Source organism: Aplysia californica, unplaced genomic scaffold (genome assembly GCF_000002075.1).
Source record: "Aplysia californica isolate F4 #8 unplaced genomic scaffold, AplCal3.0 scaffold00079, whole genome shotgun sequence".
Classification (NCBI taxonomy): domain Eukaryota; kingdom Metazoa; phylum Mollusca; class Gastropoda; order Aplysiida; family Aplysiidae; genus Aplysia; species Aplysia californica.
This window is the reverse complement of record NW_004797349.1, coordinates 1,081,109-1,101,952: the sequence shown is the minus strand read 5'-3', so window position 1 is coordinate 1,101,952 and position 20,844 is coordinate 1,081,109. Positions and strand designations below refer to the sequence as shown.

The 20,844-nt window shown below is 39.4% G+C and overlaps 2 protein-coding genes across 8 annotated transcripts in view; one reads left to right on the top strand and one right to left on the bottom strand.

The window, feature by feature from the left end:
* Positions 1-4,856, bottom strand: part of LOC101850704 (transient receptor potential cation channel subfamily M member 3) — a 31,368-nt gene extending 26,512 nt beyond the window's left edge. The window contains exons 1-4 of the mRNA XM_005094290.2: positions 4,799-4,856; positions 1,402-1,724; positions 1,048-1,166; positions 62-153 (exon numbers count right to left, since the gene is read on the bottom strand). Of these exons, the coding sequence (XP_005094347.1) occupies positions 62-153; positions 1,048-1,166; positions 1,402-1,644 (454 nt within the window). The 5' untranslated portion in view covers positions 1,645-1,724; positions 4,799-4,856. The remainder of the gene's footprint in view (positions 1-61; positions 154-1,047; positions 1,167-1,401; positions 1,725-4,798) is intronic.
* A 327-nt stretch (positions 4,857-5,183) lies between these two features.
* LOC101850153 (kxDL motif-containing protein 1) lies at positions 5,184-20,155 on the top strand. 7 transcript variants are annotated; one of them, XM_035968742.1, is made up of 5 exons: positions 5,184-5,206; positions 12,167-12,348; positions 13,573-13,725; positions 15,624-15,670; positions 16,719-20,155. In XM_035968742.1, the coding sequence occupies exons 2-5, from the start codon at positions 12,194-12,196 to the stop codon at positions 16,931-16,933; spliced, it is 570 nt and encodes a 189-aa protein (XP_035824635.1). In that variant the 5' UTR covers positions 5,184-5,206; positions 12,167-12,193; the 3' UTR covers positions 16,934-20,155. The 7 variants fall into 7 exon arrangements, with proteins under 7 accessions (XP_035824635.1, XP_005094344.1, XP_035824632.1 ...); XM_005094287.3 differs by having other exon boundaries at positions 5,200-5,282; XM_035968739.1 differs by lacking the exon at positions 5,184-5,206 and adding an exon at positions 5,282-5,353.
* Positions 20,156-20,844: the final 689 nt, after the last annotated feature.

Genomic DNA, 20,844 nt, shown 5'->3' with positions numbered 1-20,844 from the left:
ATCAAGATACAGGTGTATGCTGATAGTAAGTTCTTTAAATAGATTTCAAGTAAACACATACCTGGTGGTACAAGAAAGCAGTTTTCAAATTGTTGATTTACAGATCTAGACCTCATCCCAGCGTGCATGGATAAGATTTCTCCACAGTGACATCTTGATCAGAAGGGGAAGAAATTCATCACATAATAATAAGTCAACATACAGAATACAGTCAACTAGACTTGCACAAGTAAAATACATGCTAAGAGGCTTATCTTAACTCTTTGAGTCCTATCCATCGTTACAATGGTGGCTCGTAAAGCTGTATGTATGCCTAGCCACCAGTGCACCGGTGAGCGAGACCCTAACCTCGAGCCAAGCCACTGGGGACAAAACTTACGCAGGAAACTGTTTAGCCTACTACACAGGGCTTAATTATTGATTATTTTGAAAGTCTTTCTGACTTTGGTTCTGGTAATGACAAGGACTACCCAAAGCATGATATGGAATGTGATTCTGATGATGATATAAATGTTAGTAATATATCCCACAGGAGCTCAGGCAGAGGGGCACGGTAGCTTCAGGAGGTCAGGGCTCAAAGGGTTGAGATTTATTTTTTTTTAGGAAAAAAAGAAAAAAGAGAAAATATGACTTTTATTGATCTCCATGAGGAGGTTACAAAGAAATCGTATAATATATATTTATAGAATAATTTTATTATGTAATTCAAAGTTATGAACTTCACATATTACATCTAAACATCACAGCACTGTAAACAATTTCATCAACTCACAATTGTTGGTCATTTAATGAATTGAATCTATAAAAAAGCAAGGTAAGATACATAGTGTTACTGTTTCATGCCAACTCCAAAGTTGAACCATAATATAATACTATGTTCAGAAAAAGAAAAACAGGTTCAGTCACTACTTAGCTGAGCTTTGCCTTTGAGCAATTATATCTTTTGATGTTTAGCAAGAAAATATACACACTTAACAAGTATGACAATTCAAAAGCAGAAATATGTATTAAGGATTTTATCTTTTGTGGAAAACCACCAAAACTTACTTGAGATACTTAGCCATACATTTCTTTCCCTTTCCGACTTGATCAGGGACAGGAATGAACAGACCACATTCTTTTTGATGGAACCGCTGTGTCACAAAGGTTACCAGCTCTTCTCGTATCTGAAGGACAGAGGAAAGAACTTTGTTAAATAAATCATGCTAGAAAAAAACGTGTCTTTCATTACATCCTTTATGAGCAAAATTATTTATTCTTTAAAACTGAGAAAAGGGAACTAATAACTAAAAAAAAATTGGCCCGATCGATGTAATATTATGCGAAGGCATGGGAGAGTCTTTGGCCAAAAAGCAAGGAAATGGGGTTTTAAAAAAAGCTATAAAACGCTAGAGATCTCACCCTTTGAAATTCATTATCTTGCTCAGGCTCTTGTGTCTGGTGCCTCGACAAGCCTATTTTCCTGCGTCGGTCGGTCCAGTAAGCCTCCTCCAAGGTTAACGTTTTACTGGTAGGAGACTTTTCTGCGCTGAGAGAGCTGTACATTTCAGATTCAGAATGCCTTGACATGGAAGGCCCCCCTGCACCGAACATCCGACCTCCCATGTCATCAGAGGGATGGACCCTCACTCCACCAGTCGCCATGACGTCCAGATTATATGTCCTAGGCTCCAGCTTGGTGGATGACCTTGGTTCTTTCAAAGAACCAAATGAAATGCATGGCACTGAAAAGGACAAATAAGTGATAATTGTACTTGTTAGAAAAGAAGCTGTTGCAATGGTAAAAATCAAACTTTTTGTACCTTTTTCTAGGCACACACACAATTAAACAGTGCATTTAGGGATGTTCACATCCACATCTCACACGATCAAACAGTGTCAGAAGATAGACGACCACACATTGACACAGGCATCAAAACTTACATGTCATTATACAGGAGACACTTTAGTGAAAAGGTACTTCCCAAACACCAAATTCTAGAAAACCACTGCATCCCGTGGATACAAACATATATGTAAGGCAGCGTGGTGGAATCAGGCTCTCGTCAAAATAATCAAAGTGAAGAAACTTTCATTTTTCCCCAGGTTTGTGAATTTTTATAAAATTTTTGTTTTTTGGCTCAACAACTTTCATGCCCATTAAAGAACTCATTTCTGTGTAGATTTTTCTGAAAAACGTTGATTAAAGGCACAAAAAATGTAAATTTTCAGTTACCACGGACTCTTAAGCTAAGGAAATATCTAATCTTTGACGCCCAATTTCTCACTAATTTTCCCTGAAAACAGGTGACCCCCACCTCCTTCATTTGCAAATATCTCGACTTGTATTCAAGATAAATGGATATTTTTTTCATCCAAATAAAGACAAGTGAACAAGCTTTAAGATGATACTAATAACTCTAATAAATGCCCAAAAATTGACGAGAGCCTCATTCCACCACGATGCCTCGCATATATGGGTTTGGTTAGGCTTTACATGGGGAACAGGGTGGTAAACATATACATGCTTCTGTGGCAAAGTTAGAGAGAAGAGGAGCTGGGATACTCAATATTGAACAGCAGCTGAAAGTTGTAATGTAATCTCAGCACCTCATGAAAATCCAGAACTATTATAATTATCCAACGTGCCTCCGACAAAGAAAAAAAGGTGATACTGCAATCAACTCTTCACTACTCCAAAACCGTGGACTTCCCAGAAAAACAACAAAGTGGGTTTTGACATTTGACCATTTCTGTTGTACTTTATGTGAATTTGAAAAACTGTTTAAGTTTTGTTTGATTGGAATTTTGATTTGAAAACCTACACCCCCAAAGGGCAATGGTAAAATATGAGCCATTCGTGGAACTCTGCATATATTTATTGTTATTTCATACAATTTTGCATCTTTCTCAGTAAGTGCAGAAGTTCCTCCTTGTTCCAAATGGACAAAATAAAATGATGGCAAAGTCACAGATCAGTGTATTTTGCCAGTTTAATTGTCCTAAAAATGAAATGAACAACACTGTCAGTGGGACATGGGGTATTCCCCTGCTGGCCACTAGTTCATGACCCCGTGACTGGGGTCAGATTACAATTTAGATGCAGAATGCTGGCTGGCTGCCTGCGTACTTGAGTACCGCTTCCTAACAGCCGTGTATAGCTCACCTCACCTAAATTAAACAAAAGAATTAAAAAGAGAAATAATATGAATCAAAGCGGACGCAATTTCCGAATTTAAAAGACAGTTTAATAGCGTGCTTTCCTTTTCAGCAATGGCCGAGATCAGTTGGGGGCCTTTAAATAGTGTCAAAACAGTGAAAAAACCTAAACTGACAGCATTTCTCGTATGTCTAGGCCTACCAACAAAGAACAGTATTGGCAGTCCTTGATCATTGCCAGGGGGTGTACATTCCTAATGTCAGGACTGATATTCAGCTAAGCTCATTTGCCAGAATAGTAGTGTTGTCATACCTCAATCTAGACCGAGCCCTCTTGTGACATATTGCGGACCCTGGGTCTTCAATAGCGTTATGCACTTTCCTCAATCCCTTTTTCCAATGGAAGTAGCTATCCTCACCCGGGGTGAGAATAAAAATACGATCGACCTCTCACACCGAGTGAGACTTGCCACCGTGGGCTATTCTCAATCGGTGTGAAACATGACCTGTTTTTCCTAATTTCGGAATACTTTCCATCGGTGTGGATGATCAAATGGATAAAAGCAAACAAAAAATTACATTATAGCACAAAAGTAAGCTACAAAGATGCTATGGCTATTTCACTTTTCGAATCGAGCCGAACTACGCGGGTCGCCATTTTGTTTTGCCCGGAAGTTCTCGCAAGATCTACTCCTCCCCTCTTCTCTCTCTCTGTCTCTTTCTGAATACTGTCTATCGGTGTGGACGATCAAATTGACCAAAACAAAGTTAAAAAATGATGTTAAAACACAAAAGCAAATTAATTTGGTCGTCTACAAAGATGCTACGGCTATTTATTTTTTCGAATCGAGCCGAACTACGTGGGTCACCATTTTGTTCTGCCCGGAAGTTCTCGCGCAACTCCTCTCTCTTTCTCTCTCTATCTCTCCACTGCCCACAGAAAAAATTGTACGCTTTTAGGCTTAGTAATGGAACATTTATTCACGCCACAGAATTCTACAATTTTTCTGTTATCACAGTGTAGAATTCTGTGGTTCAGGGTGAACGCAAAATTGGTTGGGCTAGATCTAGGCTATAATGGTGAACACACACCGGGTGTGAATAGCCAAAAGACTCGCCTGCGCTATTCTCACCCAAAGTGAGAATAGAGGTGGCCTTTTCCAATACATAAATCTTACCCATCATTTTTATTTTAGGAAAATAAGAGAAATATTTAGCTTTAATCTTTATTTCTCTTTTTTGCAAATAATTTGAGAGGCAGAGGAAGTGAAGATATTATATCCTGGGCCTTGTCTCAAAACAAGGGGTGGGGGGGGGGATGAACAACCGTGGTCTACAAATTACAGGGCAACATTTATCTGATATTTCAGGTCAAAGACTAATGGTAACCCGAAAACTGGATCAGGTCAATAAGTGGTAGGGGTGGGAGTAAGGGTAAACACGCCCTACCCCTGCCCAAAGCAAGTCGACTGTCTGGAAGTCTGGATCGACTGTGGCAGGGGACTGTACTATTCATTTCATTTCATTGTGTTAATTTTATCCTATCCTTCTGTTTTTACAGGCGAATGTCACCGTACAGAAACATTCCACTCTATCTTCAACACTTTTATGGTTACATCCCTGGAAAAAAGCTTCCCGTGCAAAAACTATTCAAAGTTACCCTTTCAGCAAAATTGTAGGGCCAAAGTCTGACCAGCAGAGGGCCAAGCACTTCCAAGCAGTTTGCAGGAAGTTTATGCTGCTGCCATGGAGCAATGTTTTGTGGTCTGGACTGGGAGACTAGAATTTCTGGCATATTCCTTCAGTAATCAATATAGTTTTAAATAAGCCCATGGTTCCAACAAAATAGATTAATATAATTGAAACTACTCAGAAAGATTTTTTACATTAAAAAATTAATAGATTTAATTTTTGTCTGAGTTATCCAAATCTTATATTTTTATAGTTTACTCTATACCAGTCCACTTTTTTCTCGACCGACCTTTGTTATTGTCTCCCTCCAAAAGTAAAGAGCGACAAATGTGCCGAACGAAAATTAATTTCCATTCAAAGGAAAGTGTTCCGTAAAGTAAACAGTAAACAACACTGGAATAGCTTGATTCACATTAAATTATTTTACGTTATAATTATAATTATCTGGCCAAGCAAGTCTTTTTTTCTTTTGTTACTTCTTTGTAAAGAACTGATCAGTCTCATCGATCGTCCATCATTTTGAGTAAATTTACCCGGCATTGTGCTGTGGGTATGGACATGGTTGAGTAGATCTAGATATAGATAGAATCTAGATATATCTAGTCTAGTACTAGTCTAGTCTAGATCTACTAATCTATCTAGTCTAGATCTACTAGAATCTAGACCAGTTGACAACCCAGCAGCTTCTGAGATTCGGATTCTGTCTTGATCAAACAGCGGTTGATTTTTGTAGTTGTAGCTTCATCAACTTCATTTTCATGTACGTCTATTGAATGTTCATATGACTATGCAAAAATAATACTTGTAAACTAAACAAACAAATACAATGATTTGATTTGTGTCGACTTGTAAGCCTGGCTGGACTATTCTGTTGTGAAGTCAAAGACGGTGTAGGACTGTACATAGACATAGGCGTGTAAAAGTGTAGTGTAGATGTAGGGTTGAGTGTGTAGCAAACGACTATTAACAACTTTACTTTTTGAAAGTAATTTATAGCCTAATAATTAGATTCTAATTAGATCTAGATCCTAGATCTAGTAAGGCCACCTCTATTCTCACCCGGAGTGAGAATAGTGCAGGCGAGTCTTGTGGCTATTCTCACCTGGTGCGCGTTCACCAAATTTTGCGTTCACCCTAAACCACAGAATTCTACACTGTGATAACAGAAAAATTGTAGAATTCTGTGCCGTGAACAAACGTTCCATTACAACTGTAGCCTACTAAAAGCGTACAATTTTGTCTGTGGGCAGTGGAGAAAGAGAGAGAGAAAGATAGAGGAGTAGCGCGAGAATTTCCGGGCAAAACAAAATGGCGACCCGCGTAGTTCGGCTCGATTCGAAAAGTTAAATATAGCCGTAGCATCTTTGTAGACAACCAAATTAATTTACTTTTGTGTTTTAACATCATTTTTAAACTTTGTTTTGGTCAATTTGATCGTCCACACCGATAGACAGTATTCAGAAAGAGAGAGAGAAGAGGGGAGGAGTTGATCTTGCGAGAACTTCCGGGCGGGTGAGAATAGCCACTTTCAATACTTTCATCTAGTAAAAGATTTTATATACGGAAGTGGCTATTCTCATCCGGGGTGAGAATAGAAATACGATCGACCTCTCACCCCGGGTGAGACTTGCAACCGTAGGCTATTCTCACCCGGTTTGGAACAAGACCTGTTTTTCCTAATTTCGGAATACTTTCTATCGATGTGGATGATCAAATTGATAAAAGCTAAGAAAAAAATTACGTTATAATAGCACAAAAGTAAGCTAATTTGATCGTCTTCAAAGATGCTATGAGTATGACTATTTCACTGTTCGAATCGAGCCGAACTACGTGGGTCGCCATTTTGTTTTGCCCGGAAGTTCTCGCAAGATCTACTCCTCCCCTCTCTCTCTCTCTCTCTGTCTCTTTCTGAATACTGTCTATCGGTGTGGACGATCAAATTGACCAAAACAAAGTTAAATGATGTTAAAACACAAAAATAAATTAATTTGGTTGTCTACAAAGATGCTACGGCTATATTTAACTTTTCGAATCGAGCCGAACTACGCGGGTCGCCATTTTGTTTTGACCGGAAGTTCTCGCACTACTCCTCTCTCTCTCTCTCTCTTTCTCTCTTTCTCTCTCCACTGCCCACAGACAAAATTGTACGCTTTTAGTAGGCTACAGTTGTAATGGAACGTTTGTTCACGGCACAGAATTCTACAATTTTTCTGTTATCACAGTGTAGAATTCTGTGGTTTAGGGTGAACGCAAAATTGGTTGGCCTAGATCTAGGCTATTATAACGGTGAACGCGCACCGGGTGAGGATAGCCAAAAGACTCGCCTGCACTATTCTCACCCCGGGTGAGAATAGAGGTGGCCTTTATACTTTGCCATTACATAGGAAAGATTGATGTTCAGCAGCAAACAACACTTTTCTTCGATTACCATCTAATAGGCTGCTAATTACGAGTTCATAAAAAACTGAATCAAGAGTCTGAACAAAAGGAAAGGCTTGAAAAGGCAAGAGTGCAAAAAAGTCTATAATTTCAAGGCCAAGGCCAAAGGTCTATTTAACTCATTCGCTACGTATTATTTTCGGCTTGTGGACGAATTTTTTTCGGGTGGGCGAAAGAGATGATGACTAGTGGGCAGTTAAAAGGTCTTTGGGGCCACAAATTCAAATAAATATCAACGTATTATACAGTAGTCTCCGCCTAAGATCCCACCGCTTACGATCCTGGTTCGCTTAAGATCCCGTTGTTTTAGGAAAACAGAATTTTTACTATACAAAAGTCACCCCTAAGATCCCGGTCTGATGGTCTACATTCGGCTAAGATCCCGCTTTTCAGATCATAATGTGCTAAACAAAACCCAGGCGGGCACAGCTGATCAACCAAGAGTGAAAAGTTGAGATCAATAAAATGTCCGTCGCGTCAAAGATCAGCCACTATCGTGAATGTGATCACATACACACGTTGTAAAACTCGATGAAGCGATACAATGTTTGGCCCAGACGGGATCACATCGGGATGTGAACTGACGGACACGTTTGTTTTCCCTACGCATCGCACTCACACCTGAGCTCGCCACCTAAGCTTGTATCACTCGCTGGGTGGGTAGGGCCTACACGTTCGCTCCAGGCGGGATCACATCGAACCGTGAACTCTTCCTTGACCATTGCAGCAGTTGTCTCTACTACCGAATTTGCGACACAGACTGAATTTTAATTGATGCGTTCACAATGTAATGGTGTGTAACGACAAAGGTGGTTTGGAGGGGGGGGGGGAGACTCGGTCAGAGATGGAAAGCTATACATGACAGGTAAAGAGGAGGGGCAACTGGATAAGCGTAGATCTTGAGACTCATGATAGGAATAAGTGAAAATGGCACGCCTCATGCCACTATGCACCGTGATAGGTCATCAAGGTTAACCACTCTTTGCTCGCCATATGTCATAAACCCACCAAGCGGGCATGTCAGTTCAATGTAGAGTGGAGGGAGACCATTTTACTGATTGTGAGCCTTAACTAACATTGGTCACCATAGATTCTTCCCTGGGTTCGTCGGTTAAGATCCCGGTTCGCCTTTAAGATCCCGCATGTCCTTGCTCCCAAGCTCCGGGATCTTAGGCAGAGACTACTGTGTACCAATATTTTCAGTATGGTTTGAAGAATACATCTGTATTGTTTATTTATAGTTATTAAATTTCAACTTTGGTTCCTGTAAAAGGCAATTATGCAACACTATTTGTTTTTGTTTTGTAAAGTGTTTTACAGCGCTCGCAACTGCATATAAGGTCATATGAGCGCGCGGGACACACCTAATATTTTCAGTTGGTAGGAAATTTTGAATTTTGCCCGGGTGGCGGCCGAAGCCTACTCTTATCGATTTTAGACCACCAAGGGATCTTTAACGTGCGCAACTTGCACACGGGCCCTCCGAGATATTTCGCCCTTGTCCGAGAAGGCTAGGTGTAGATCTTTCCTACCAGAAGATCAGGGGTGTGGCTGAAAGACAGCAGTAAGAAGAAGCGAAGGAGTAGCAGTAGAAAGGTTGCAGAAAGAATCCGGAGCCCAGAGGAAGGGGCAAAGGAGGTGAGGGGGTGGGGGCAGAAAGAGGAGACGAAAGCAGACGACAGAACATTGCTAGAGAGCAGGAAATGAGGTGAAAGGAGACAAATTTAGAGAAGAAAATTTTTCGGTCGCCCCTCGGATTTGAACCCGGGACCTTTTGAATGAGAGGCCAACACCTTAAAAACTTCTAGGCCACGAGAGCCCCCTAGCACTATTTTGATTGGATGCGGATAAAATTTGAAAATAAAAAATGTATAATCTTTGGTGAAACTCAAAAAATATATTTGCACCTAGATCTAGTCAAATGATACATCAAAATAACCATAAATGAATATAGAACTGGAAAATATTGAAAGGTTTGCAGTTATTTACATACATTCCATAATATTTGTACATTTGGATCATAACATCCGATATTGAAAAAAAAAAAAAAATTTATAATAGTCTTGAAAAACGATCACAAACAGAAAAAAACCGACTCGTATCTTATGGAATTATTCAGAATTGCATTTGGAATAAACCTAAACATGTCTTGAATGGCACTTTTTGTGTAATTTCATAAAAAGTAGTGATTTGGGGGAGAAAAATATATTTTGACAATTTAGATCTAGATCTAGATCTAGCACTCACAAATATTGATTCCTCAATAACAGTGCATTGGCAATATATGAGTCCAATCGTATCAATATTATAAAAAAGAGTCCTCTACATTTCTTTAGTGGGCAAAATAATGATAGATTTTGTTCTTGTGTAAAGTTACTAAGACTGGTGTCCGGGCTATAATTTTGGCATCGCGATAAAACAAAGTTGAATAAACTACGAAATCCCGTTTCAAAACTGAATGTAAATTTCCAATTTTCAGTGGAAATGCTTGACCCGGAAGTCAACATTATATTATGACCTTTATTTTAACATTGATATGTGGATTGGAATAGAATCTAAGCTAAAATTGAAGATCGGTTCTCGAGCCGCCGGGGGCGGCTTAGCGTACTGACGGCACATTAGCCGCGCCGCCCCCCACGGCTCGCGTAGCGAGTGAGTTAATCTAGATCTGGGCTATTATTATCATATTTAAATAGGTAGCGTCAATTGCCACCGAGTGACGCGATGACAATTGACGAAAATTGACTTTTTGTCAATTGCCACTGAATGAAGCGGTGTCAAGTCTGAAAACAACACTCTCTTTAGCTTTATACATAATGTGTGTCTAATGGGTCAATTTGTTCTCAACTAATTTCATTGGACGTGCATCTATTCTAGAGCTATGGTACCATCTTGGCGTGTTTTCAATGAGATGTAGGCCTAGATCTAGGCTAGCCTTAGCCTACACTTTGGTGTAGAACCCACACAGGCAATTCTAGAAGTAGAAGGTCACAAACGCGCACAAACTCAGGCAGAAACTCACGTTATATTGGGGAACAAAATCGGGGGACGGGGGTCAGGAAAAGACACACACACACACACACACACACACACACACACACACACACACACACACAGGGACAGAGAGGCGAACGCACAACACCGAGCACTCGAGCACAATAAGTTGAAAGCTAGATCTACCCACCAACGCAAAAGAGCTCCAATTTACTCGGTGGCAATTGACACTAGCATTTAAATAATACTTTATATTTTTTACATTGTCATTGATTAATATCTATCATTTTAACTTTAAACTTAGGCCACCTCTATTCTCATCCAGGGTGAGAATAGCGCAGTTGTAGGCCTCTCCTCACCCAGGGTGAAAGGGTGAGCCTTTTTGGCTCAGCTATTCTCACCCGGTGTGTGTTCACCACTAAGTGCATCGACTCGGGCCGATCACTCTGGGTGAGCGGTCGAGTCTTTTGGCTATTCTCACCCTGTGTGCGTTCACCCTGATACCAGTGTGTAAGCAAACGTTCCAGCGCTCTTGTATTGAAAGCGTGCAAAATTTTGTCTGCGTGCAGTGAGAGAGAGATGGGGGGGGGGGGGGGGAGGAGAGAGAGAGAAGGGAGAGAGAGAGGGAGAGCGAGAGAGAGAGAGAGAGAGAGAGAGAGAGAGAGAGAGAGAGAGAGAGAGAGAGAGTGAGGGAGGAGAATGAGATAGCCTAGCCTAGGGAAAGAGAGAGAGAGAGAAAAAGAGTAGCGAGAACTTCGGGGCAAAACAAAATGGCGATTGGCGTAGTTTGTCAAAAAATGAAATTGCCATAGTATCTTTGTAGACGACCAAATTAGTTTACTTTTGTGATAACGTCTCTTTTTTCTTTGTTTTTGTCAATTTGATCATCCGCACCGATAGACAGTATTCAGAAATTAGGAAAAACAGTTGTTTCACACCGGGTGAGAATAGCCAACGCTGGTGTCTTTCCCAGGGTGAGAAGTCGATCATATTTTTATTCTCCTCCGAGGTGAGAAAAGCGGTACTAAAATCTCCCCCCGATTGGTTCAAAGCACGAAAATGAAGACGCCACCACAATTAGACTTGGTGTAAATAGTTCTGAAAAAACTATCATGATAAATCTTTTTAGAAAACTTGGACTGTGTCATATTTATCATTAATGTGGGGTGGGTAGGGGGGGGGCAGTGGTCAGGTAATTGTCTTGGACAAATGGCGTTTAAGTCAGCTTCGATGTAGGCTATGTGTGTGAATAAAGAGTTTTGGGCTCAATGTAAAAGAGTCTCTTTCAGAAATTTTTGTACTTGTAGTTAACTGATGGGATCTGATTAAGATAGTACACCTTGGTAAAATATAATGAAAGAGAGAAAGAAGATTATTATCGGAGCTGTGCGCTACGTTCTTTGTATTATTGTACAGCGCATTGAGCACTTCTTTGTGGAAATGCGCTATATAAAAATGCGATTTATTATTGTTATTATTATTACTATTATTATTAAATTGAGAAAGCTCCAGCAGTAAAATTAAAATGTTTTAATGACTACAAAAACAATTATTTTTGAGGTTACTATATATGTAATCATAAATTTGATAGGACCTGTTTAAACCAAAGATGAATCGGAACCACTGCTAGAATCCCCCTACCCTTTACCATGAATGTAGGGTTGCTGATGAATTAAGACAAAAACAATAATATAGATCTAATATAGTATAGAAAGAGTCTGGAATACAGAGGAATGGAAAAATTTAATTTTGTTCGTTGCCTCCTTCTGCTTTCTGTGAAAGGTTTTGCAACCATATCAAGGTTGTAAATTTGAATAATAATACTAATACCACACCTTAAGATTTTCAAGTTGTTAAGATTCGTAGATTATGATGAGTTCATTGTTATTTTTTTCCCCCTCAGTGTGAAAGTCACAAGATAGGGTGAGGGATGGCTGATTCAGAGGAAAAGACTCCAGGATATGATGACGAAGGTGTACCGCCTGTGGCAGACCACCGCAGTGATGCTGCTGTGTTTGCCCATTCTCTGATGGAGCAAGTCAGCTCTGAGGACATCCATGCCATGGTTTATGTACAGAGAGACATGTAAGATTTTTTAGACTTTTTTGGTGCTTAGTTGCTTAACACCCTTTGTATGAAAGGTCTTTCTTTGTCTCATTTGCTTGTTGATTGTGGTTACTAAAATATATTTCCTACCTGAAAAGTTAGTTATATATATATAATAACCAAGGCCTGAGTTTAAAAAATCACATGTCATGTATGAATGGAATTTTAATTTAGTAAGCGTTTTAAGTGTTTCCAAAGATGGCAGATCTACAGCACTTGTATTGTTTCCCTTGCCAACAAATTTTCGACCTACTCACTGTATTTACATTCAAAGAAAGTTAACCAGAGCATGATATGCCTCGCTGCTTTTCCGTGATATTCTCAGTGTACTGTTTATTTTTCTGAGGAGAAAAGAATGTGTTTTAGTAAATGAGCTGGTCTTGACACATTTAGTTTGATAACTAGCATTACAGGAAATCAGGATTGTGTTCATTTCAATCCATGTTAAATCATTGTTTGTATTTTATGTATTTTTTAGACATGTTCAAAGGGAATCATTCACTAAGTTCAGTGTAAATCATTCAATCCTGTATTTCGTTCTGCAAGTAAGCTTAACCTTTTGGTTTTTCCAGCAGCATTTTTTCTTTGCATTGTATTTTCTTGTGATGAGTGTGAACTAAATTGTGATTCGCTTATCACCTTGTGATTAAATTGGTAGTCTATAAAAGGGAATGAAATGTTGCACTACACTTTAAGATAGATATTCAATAGATTTTTCCACTATTCTGGCCGTGATTATAAAGTGAGATAGTGAGTGTATCAATAACTTATGATGAGAAACTTGGGAATAGGATAGTTTAGATGGCAGGGTTTTTTTTTCACTTTTAATAATGTGACTTTGTCACTGTCACCTATCTATTCACCTACAATTTGTTTTGAAAAGAACCAATTTTAGATCTCTCTGCAAATAATCTCTGAAGTTCACGTGTAATGTTCTGTGGTGATCTGATTTTTAGGGTCCTGAGAATTCCCAAACAGAGAAGATAAGTAGCTTTAGTCTCTCTATTTCTTGCATGGATTTGTCAATGTTTTTATTAACTGTACTTGGACTTCATTGTACAGGAAATGTGGTATGTATTGGCTTAATTAATAAAGTGATGGAATAAAACCTGTCCCATATTTTACACCTTTCTCATGTACTGAAAGATATTTTGTGTTGACATACATATCTTCTATGGATTTTTTTTTCTTGTTTGATTTCAGGTTGTCACGATTTGAGAAAACTAATGAAATGTTGATCAACTTTAACTTGCTGTCTACGGCGCGGTATGATGTGACTGTGAAAGAGTTCCAAAAGCATACACAACTTTTGTTTGAGATGAAGAAAGATTTAGATGGTGTGTTCAAACGAATAAGGTACATTCATTTTTGTCCCATGTGTATCTATACAAGAAGCAGTCTTTCTAGATAACCTAAAGTTTCATTTATCTTTGTTGTGACCACAAAAATTGATCTTAAGAAAGTAAATATGAAGATGGATCAGAAAGTAATGGAAGTGTCCATCTAGGGGCTGAGATATTGACTACAGTGGAAACCTGATATAACAAGATGGTGGGACCACAGAAAAAGTCCTGTTTTATCAGATCCCTGTTAAATCAGAAATGCAAAGGAAGTAAGCATTTGTGGACTAATCCAGCTGTATCAATTCATTGGTAGTTTACCTTGCCACAAGTACCCATGAACAGCACACCGCAGTCCTCTCTCATGGCCATATGACAGGCCTGCTCATGACACACTACGCATGTTTGTAGCTAGGCTTAGGGCTAGATCGAAGTCTGTAGCGCACCGCAGCCCTCTCTCGCTTCACCAGTGGCGTGGCTTGCGTGGGTTTGCTCCATCACTGCGTTACTCTCTCTTTACTTTTTACACATTGTTAATGAGCCTTTGTCCCTGCTATAAACGATTGGTCTCGATGAAGCCCTGTTACAGTGGAACTCGGATTCAATGAGCTCGGATTCAACGAGATGTGATAGATTTCCCCATTTTTTTCTTCTTTACAATCAATAAAAATAACCTGGGTTCAACGAGCACTTAAATCAGCAAGCTTGGATTCAACGAGGTCGCTTCCTGGGTTAACAGCCCCCGCAGACATGGCTCGCTCATTTTTCTCCCAGAACGAACTTTATCTATTCCCAGAAACCATCCATTGCACCTGCATCTTGAACCATTATTCGCTTACCCGATTGCATGTGACTAATCAGCGGCCTTTTTTCATACCAACGCATGCGTTGTTGGCATGCTCACGTGTCTACTCTGGCGTGTGTTGGGGTCGGATGGGCGGCCTGCACACGTGTGGCTGTGTGTGCGTGTCGGGGAGGGGGTCCGGGCGTTGAACGTTGCAGATACTAACGCGTCACAGTCTTTCCTTCCCCCTCGGCAACTGATCACTATTACAATGATAAGCTAGTCTAGATGTAAATCTACATATTGAATTGTACGCTGGTCTATGGAATCAAAAGTTGCTGTATGCTAGACTCTACATAGCAACACAACTTTTTGGTAAACAGTTGAGATGACACAGGCGTGCATTTGAACGAATCAGTCTTTTTTTACACAGCTCATAATATGCAGGCATTTAAGGCACCGCTTGTTACTTCTCTTTATACATTACTTGCTCAGTGCCTGTAATTATCTACACAAAACCCCGTGTTTGCTATAACGAACACTCGGATTCAACGAGATTTTATGTCAGGCCCGGCTACCTCATTGAATCGGAATTCCACTTTACTGTAGATATTGTTTAATAGAGACGAAGAGTAGGAAAAAACGGGGATTTTAAAAATCCCTGTTATTACCGGATCCCTGTTATTACCGGGCCTGTTATATATGGTCTCCACTGTACATAACCCTACTTGAAAGTTTAGACCTTATCTTTAGTATGCTTTGAAATTGTACGGGTGATCTTGATGCATTTTTTAAAAAGATATATGCCTTGAGAACTTAAAGACTTAATTTATAGTAGAGAGGTCTAAGTTACTGACCCTGCAGCAGAACATTTTTTTCAGGGTCGTACCTAATGAGCATAACAGCACTTTCACCAGAAAAAATGAGTCTTTTCAATTTGCTATTGCTGACCTTATAGAACAGGAATCAATCACAGCGACTCATTTTTTCCTTGCAAGCAACTGCAGTGGTATGGTAAAAGCAATTCGCTACATGTGAGCTGTGGAATCAGTATGTTTTTTTTTTTACATGTAGGCTCAGCACACTTCTACAGCTAATCTTTTTTATATCTTCGTCTTTCCTTTTCACAGAATGCTGAAGCAGAGGTTGGGTAAAATATATCCAGAGGCATTTGCAGGTTTGTGAATCTTTCTCTTTTGTGTCTTTACTTTTTTTGTGTGTTTTTAGTTGAAAAGCAGGAAGATTGCCGATATTGTCAGTTTACCTGTATATGCTGCCAAAATGGAAAGTGAAAATGGAATGCAATGTTGACCTTGTTTTTGTTTTTGGCTGTTCTTTCTTTTTCTTAAAGGTGATCCTTTCGTGGGAGCTTATTTAGTACTTTCATGGACTTAACTTTGCTCTACACATTTTTTTGGAATTACAGTCTTATGTCTGTAACCACATTTAAAACTGCATTAAACTCTTCTAAATTTTTTTACTCCTATTTCATAGTGGACTTCTGGTGTCCTTCCTAAGTTTTGGTCTACAAAATAGATTAGCAATCAACCTTTGCAATGTGCAAATACTGTAGTATAAAACCTTTTAAAAATCTTAACAGTTAAAATGTTAAAGTTTCTATTCAGACCAAGAAAACTTGAATCTTTGGGATATGGTTTTGTATGTATTTCGGAGGGTGAACTTAAACTTTCTGATTTTTTAAGGATTTAGCAAAAGGTGATGGATTTCCGAATGAATCTATTGATATTCGAGAATGCCAAGTAACGGTTGATTTCCCCTTCAGTTTCAGAGAACAAACATTTCTCGTTCAAGCACAGTAGAATTGTAAATGGGCTGGTTCATCATGTCACGCTCATAACTATACCTGATCTTCAACAGGGAACTTTCTTTCCTAATCCTTACTATTGTCATTCTCCTCTACTTCTTTTGTATGTTTGTCACACTCTTGTGACCCGCTATTTCCGGGGTGCCTTGATAGTCGAAGCAGACTTTGTGCTGTGGAAGCTAGAGAGGTGAGTAAGTCTGATTCCCTGAAAGGACTTCTCTGTTGACACCCACCCCTTGGCGCTCATATGACCTTATGCAGTTGCGAGCGCAGTAAAACCCTCTACTAAAAAAACCAAACTTATCCTTGTTCCTGTTCACCGAGTTTTTCATGATTTCTTTCATCCTTATGTCTGTTCAGAGAGTTTTTCATGATTTCTTTTATCCTTGTGCCTGTTCAGCGTGCAGCAGCGTGTACGTCATGTCAGAAGCAGGTAATGATGACGACGACAGTGAGGAGGAGCGAATCGTACAGGTGTCGGGAGAAGCGGCTGACACACGAGATATTTCGACCTCGACCACAGAGCTGAAGACGGCGTCACCTCCCCTTGTGACTGTCACTGAACCGCACAAGGAACCAGAGACGGAACTGCTAGTGGACATTAGTGACTCTTAAGACTTGATGGCTTTTGAACGTCACCTGTTTCTTGTGATATTGAAATGACTTGTGAGGGGAGGGGGGGGGGGGGGGGGGGGGGGGGGGGGTGAAGTAGAGTTTTGAAATTATTACATCTATTTTTTTACTCAGGTATAGTGTTTTCCAAGTATTGATTTTTTCTTTCCTTTTGTTTGTTCTAAGATGGTTACTGAAGAGAAGAATGGAGGAGATCGAAGTAAGATAAGTAATATTGTTTATGGGAGCTAGATATTATTGAATGACGTGGCCAGAACTTAATTGTGTGGAACTAACTCCACACAGTATTTTATTCTCCTTTTTCATGTCAACATCTAAAGAAAGTTCCATTTCAAACTTGTTATTTACTTTCAATGTTGTCCTCACTTGCTGTTATATATAAAAGTCAGCATTCTAGAGGAAGATACAACATTCTCTTTATGACAAGAAATTCTATGTGCTAGCGCTTTAGCAAATTATGTACTTATTAAAAATTTATGTGTGTAGAAAAGAGAATAGTAGGGGCACAGTCATGAACAGTAACTTTCATTGCTCATATTGTTTATCCCTCTTTTCAAGAAGTGCTATGTGTACTTTGAGCTTATTTTGGACTTTTGTACAGGTTATCTTGGTCCCAATCCTCTGTATGGCATTTTTGATGCTTGGTTAGTTGAGGAGCTTTTATGGCTCTATGTCTTTTTGATGCTGCCCTGTTTGGAGTTGGGCTTTGAAAGTTAGGTTTTTCTGCTTCTTCAATTAGGTCACTTTATTGATAATGGTGTTAACCCCTTTCTGTGACAAAAAAACCCTAAGAAATATTACTCTTAATTGTCAGTATACTGTCAGTTTTGATGTAGTGTTTTAGTAGGTTTTAATTGTTCAACATCCCACTTAAGAGAATTAAATGTCTATATTAATATGTTATGTTGAACTAACATTTTCTGGGAGGGGAGGAGGGGGATGGTCTTTGTGGCTGAAGAAACAAGTTGCAAAGGGGACCTTCAGGGAACAGAAACTGAGATCCTGAATCTATCTTGCAAAAGGTAGAGTGGTGGTCATGGGATTGGTGTCAGATTTTTCCCTTGTTTGTGAAAATTTCTCTTTGTTCTGTTCTTTGTCAATTCGAACAGTTCAAAAGCAACTAAAATGCTCTAGTAAGCTTAACGTTAGTCATATTACTGTAAATTCTCCTCTCAAAAGCAAAAACTGAATGTAAATCAACATTTTATTGGATTTTCATCCAATGAGAGATCAACCAAAATCTACTGTTGTCTCATCGGATGATTTTACAGGGTTTTTGACAAATTTTTTTTGTGTATGTTTAAGGAAAGTGCTTTGCCAAGATACATTAACATAAAATAAGTGCAATAGTTTGGTGCTTGCTGAAGAAGTTGTGTGCTTGTGTGCTTCTAAGTTTATGCTTGAGGTGCAGTGACAAAGAACTGTGTGAATATTAAAACTATTTTTGTGTTTCTTAAGTTACCAGAATACATGGTACATACTTTTGTTTGTGTGTGTGTGTGTGTGTGTGTGTGTGTGTGTGTGTGTGTTTGTGGGATGTTTGTTTGTACTAGTGTGTAGTTCTATTGATTGCTTACTGTTAGATTCTGCCATACACCATTTTTAACCCTTTGAGCCCTGACCTCCTGAGGCTACTGTGCCCCTCTGCCTGAGCTCCTGAGCAATTCACACCTTCATTCATATGATTATTGGAATCACATTCCCTATCCCACTCGTGGTAGTCCTCGTCAGTACCAACATCTAATTCAGAAAAATCTTCAAAATTACCACTAGGGTCCTATGTAGCGTACACTGTTTGCCATGCGTGTTTTGCCTCGGGTGGACCAGTTTGAGAATCGGGTTTCACTCATCGCTGTACCGGTGGCTAGCCATACGGGCAAATTAACACGCCACCAGTGTACCTGGTGGCTAGGGCTCAAAGGCATAAAAGTGACTTGACAGTCTTACACTGAGCGGTCAATATGTTCTTGAAGGAAATAAACTGACAGACAAGCAAACAGATAATCAATGGAGCGAAAAGAACTTATGTGTGATCAGAATTTCCAAATTCAGAGGAACCGGTGGCTTGTCAAAAGTTTTCTCTTTTGTGAATGAGTGGTGATTAGTGTGATATAACTTCATGTGGAGATGTGATTGGTTTCCCAGAGCATTATTTATTAAAGTCTTGAAGTCATGATGCTATAAATAGTGATCTTTGGTGAAAATTGGTGAATCTAAAATCCTTATGTGAAAAATGGGTATGTATTATTTTGGACATGCATAAAATGACAATAGTCTGACAGAGGAAACGGAATATAGGGATACAGTGGAATCCTGTTACAACGAGGGGGAGGGGATCGGAGCAAAATGTCCGTTATAGCAGGATTCTCGCTATAAGTATAAGGGTTCCTGTAATATATTCAAGGGAAACTGTAAAGTAGGCCGAATCTATGAGTTTGGTGTTCTGTCTATTTCCTTTTGCTATCTTTCCTGATGATGGTTTTGTTTCAACATGACCTTTAGGTCTTACTTGATCAAAAATCGAATCAGGTTTCTTTCTCTAGAGCTAGTTTTCCCCCACCCCACCACACCCTGTGGTGCATTCCGTCAGCTTGCGCACGTCACTCATTCGCTCCAACCATCAAATCACTGTGACCTCTCCATCCCCGCATCGGAGAAGTTTTTCTCGTTTTTTCCGGACTCGTTATAAGTGGACTCCACTGTATCTTGTAAGGTCTCATAAATTTAGAAAAGTGCTTGCAGAGGGTCTGTTACTTACAGGCTTTGTGCTTTCATGTGTAAATGCATTTGCACTGTTCCTCTTCAGTGCACAAGAAGCTTTATGTATTGGACAATACAAAAGAGTTGTAATTGTATCGGACATGGCTCAGAAAATGCTTAGGACTTGCCGTAAGAAATGTTACTGATTCCTTTTATGAGTTGTAAGAAAAGCAGTAATGAAATTGAGAAAAACAATCTGTCAAAATTTGAGTTTTTTGCCATCTTTGGATAGGGTAGTATTACACTCTATAATCCTGCTCAATAAATCGTAGAGAAGGTACAAAAAATTGTGTTCTGTGATTTTATGACATTTAAATGTTTGACAAAGAGTTAGTATGACAGCCAGAGGGAGTAACTGAATAGTTTAATGTTTTGACTACTTCATGGTCATTATTTATATTCATGTTGATGTGCAATTTGTGTTAGAGAATATATATATGTAATTGAATAACACTCTTTTCCCCCGGAATGTTTTCCAAGTGCTTTGTAGAAAACCTTTGGTGGAGCTGCCAGTGGTGATGTGCTTTGTGGGACTGTCTTAACTGGTGTCTTTTGTCAAGAAGTCCACTCCGCAAGCTTGTTGTTGTTGTTTTTGCTTTCTTCAAAAGAATTTGCTCTTTTATTTTGTTTCTGGTATTTTTTCCTGTTCTTTTTCTTCTTGAACTCTTTATCTCCAGCAAGCCGTTCCCAGCAGCTCGCAGTCGCAACCCCTGAGCCGTTGAGCCACTAGCACTAGCAGCGGCTCTAGCGCATTCCTTTATGACGACTTCGACATCAAATTACTTTTCGGCAATTGCTGAAAACAGGTCTCTTTCTTCGGGATTTCATTGATAAGATGAAAAACTATCAAAGTAGACTCACCAGTTTTGATTAAGAACCCATTTAGTGACGTTTTGTCCATTTTACATGTAGCACCAAAGAAGGGGCCTGGCGTAGTGGGTTTACCCCCCCCCCCGATAAAGAGTTAGACGATGACGGTAGACACTAAAGTTGGCCAACAGTTCACTTGTTTTGTTTTAATGATCAATTTAGTGGAAGATTAAGTACCAAAAAAGGGTCTCGACATAGTGGGATTCCCCCCCACAGAGATAAAGAGTTAAAGAAAAAGAATGTTGCTTCTATTGTATCAAGCC

Bases quoted from the DNA above. Each gene is read 5' to 3' on its own strand.
- LOC101850153 (XM_035968742.1), top strand. From the start codon at position 12,194: ATGGCTGATTCAGAGGAAAAGACTCCAGGATATGATGACGAAGGTGTA. The intron at 12,349-13,572 runs GTAAGATTTTTT...GTTTGATTTCAG, and splicing joins GTTTATGTACAGAGAGACAT to GTTGTCACGATTTGAGAAAA. The intron at 15,671-16,718 runs GTTTGTGAATCT...GTGCCTGTTCAG, and splicing joins ATATCCAGAGGCATTTGCAG to CGTGCAGCAGCGTGTACGTC.